This window comes from Austrofundulus limnaeus, unplaced genomic scaffold (assembly GCF_001266775.1).
Source record: "Austrofundulus limnaeus strain Quisiro unplaced genomic scaffold, Austrofundulus_limnaeus-1.0 Scaffold1187, whole genome shotgun sequence".
NCBI classification, from domain to species: Eukaryota; Metazoa; Chordata; class Actinopteri; order Cyprinodontiformes; family Rivulidae; genus Austrofundulus; species Austrofundulus limnaeus.
In genome coordinates, this window is record NW_013953589.1 from 18,893 (window position 1) to 20,892 (window position 2,000).

At 35.5% G+C, this 2,000-nt stretch overlaps 1 protein-coding gene across 4 annotated transcripts in view; it reads right to left on the reverse strand.

The window, feature by feature from the left end:
- cdc42bpab (CDC42 binding protein kinase alpha (DMPK-like) b) overlaps positions 1–2,000 on the reverse strand; it is a gene marked incomplete at its 3' end in the record, with an annotated part of 53,755 nt that overhangs the window by 16,969 nt on the left and 34,786 nt on the right. For 3 of the 4 annotated variants that reach the window (XM_014031139.1, XM_014031142.1, XM_014031138.1), the window contains 2 exon segments: positions 470–717; positions 800–934. In XM_014031139.1, coding sequence (XP_013886593.1) covers positions 470–717; positions 800–934 — 383 coding nt within the window. 4 annotated transcript variants of the gene reach the window in all.

Here is a 2,000-nt window from a genome sequence, read left to right on the forward strand (position 1 = left end):
TATATATATATTCTGACTAGAATTTATTGATGTTTACAATTCAAAAATACTGTACTCTGTCGTCAGATAATGTTTAATCAGAAAAGATTTTAATGGTCATTTTTTGAAAGTTATAGCGTTGTTTCAATTAAACACATTGATGTGATGCACAGGATCTGAGAACAGAATTGTTTTCTCTCAAGTGAAAATACAGTTTGTTTTTTCAGGAAAAACAAATTAGATGTCCTAGAAAAGAATGTTTCCTAAATGAGATGTAAACAAGCACAAATCTCTTAAACGCTGGAGTCACTACATCATCAGACAAAAAGACTTTACCAGACTAGAGATGAAAACAGTTTTAAACTCCTGTATTTACCTCACTGAATTGTCACTGGAAAAACAACCCAAGAAAAAGAAACAGATAAAGGTTTAGACATTTACTGAGAAGATAGGACTAAAACATAAGGAGGTGGTTAAATTATCGAGGTACCTTTCTCTGCGTATCTTGTCCAGTTTGTCTTTGAGCATCAGGATCTCCTTCTGTAGAGTGAGCTGTTGGCTCTCAGCATCTCGCAGCTCTTTGCGCAGGGCCTTCAGCTCGGTGCTATGCTGTGCCTCTCTGCGCGACAACTCCTCCTCGAACAACAGGGTTTTCTTCTCCATTTCTGCACGCAGGCGGCCCAACTCATGGGTCTGGTCTGCTGATGCTGGGGCAACGGAGGAGCCGGCCTGCTTCACCTGAATTAGGAGAGAAACAGGCTTGTTTGTCTCATTCCTCTGTACTGTGAACTTTAAKGATGTGTAGAGACTCTTTTAATACCGTATAACTGTCATCTACAGTCACCTTCAGCCCTTCAAGTTCCTCCTCCAGCTGTCTGCTGTACTGTTCATTCCGTTCTCTGAGCTTCTTCTCTTTTTGAGCCTCTGCTGCCTGCTCCTCCACCTGCACCTCCATCTGAAAACAGAAACCAACAAAACAGACACAAACATCAGGCAGGATTTTTCCGACATTTTTAACCATAGGAAAAAGACATACCTGTAATAAATCACTAAAGGTACCATGTAAAAAAATACACAACTAAACATTCTAAATATAAGATTTAGATATTTTAAGAACTAACTGAAATGGTGTTGCACAGCAAATGAAAAGTTTAATTTGATTTTATGACTTTATTTTATAGCTGTTCTTGTTGCTGTCAAGCAGAAACCTTGTGCCTCCAAAACCTCTGAATGAACAGAGTTTATACTTTGTCTGTGTACACAATCAGATAATGAAACAAATACCTGATCATTGTTATATTTATCACCTTCCAGCAAAAGGAAAAGGCAAGAAACAATGTTTTTCCCAATGTTTATGTTATGTTATGTTATGTTATGTTATGTGTCTGTTAGCAAAATATCTCATGAACTTGGCAAACTTTAATAAAAGTCAAATGAAGTAACCACTGAACTTACATTTACAAGTGATTAACTTTTGAGCCAACCCAATTAAACATGGCTACCAAAGCCTTAAACAAAACATATAAATGGCCATAATTCAGTTTATTTTACAGATATTGAGCTAAAGTTGAGTGTGAGATCTTGTGATACTGCATGAGATTCACATAATGTTATTGTAGTGGTCACCTCACCACCTAAACAGCTAAACCTGTCTTTGACCCTGGTCTCAGAAGGCCTCCTTTAAAGAGACAGAACTCTGTTCCAGTTAGAACCATGACAGATTTTCTTAAACAGTAAAGAGACATTTTCTTATTATTAATCAGATAATAAACCGAATAATCTTCTTTTTATTCATAATTTTATCAATGTATGAAAAAGAAAACACAAAAAGAATGTTATTAAAATGTTTTATTGTGCTTTGATGCAAATCACATTGAATTTTAACTGTGGAACCACAGTATTTGATTAGAGATTTTTAAGTTTAAATATTTTACTTAACTAAACTCCAACTTATAAAGTCAAACTTATAAATCACCTTTCAGTAACGGTTGTTGTTACATATAAACCTCCAAGTGTTAATT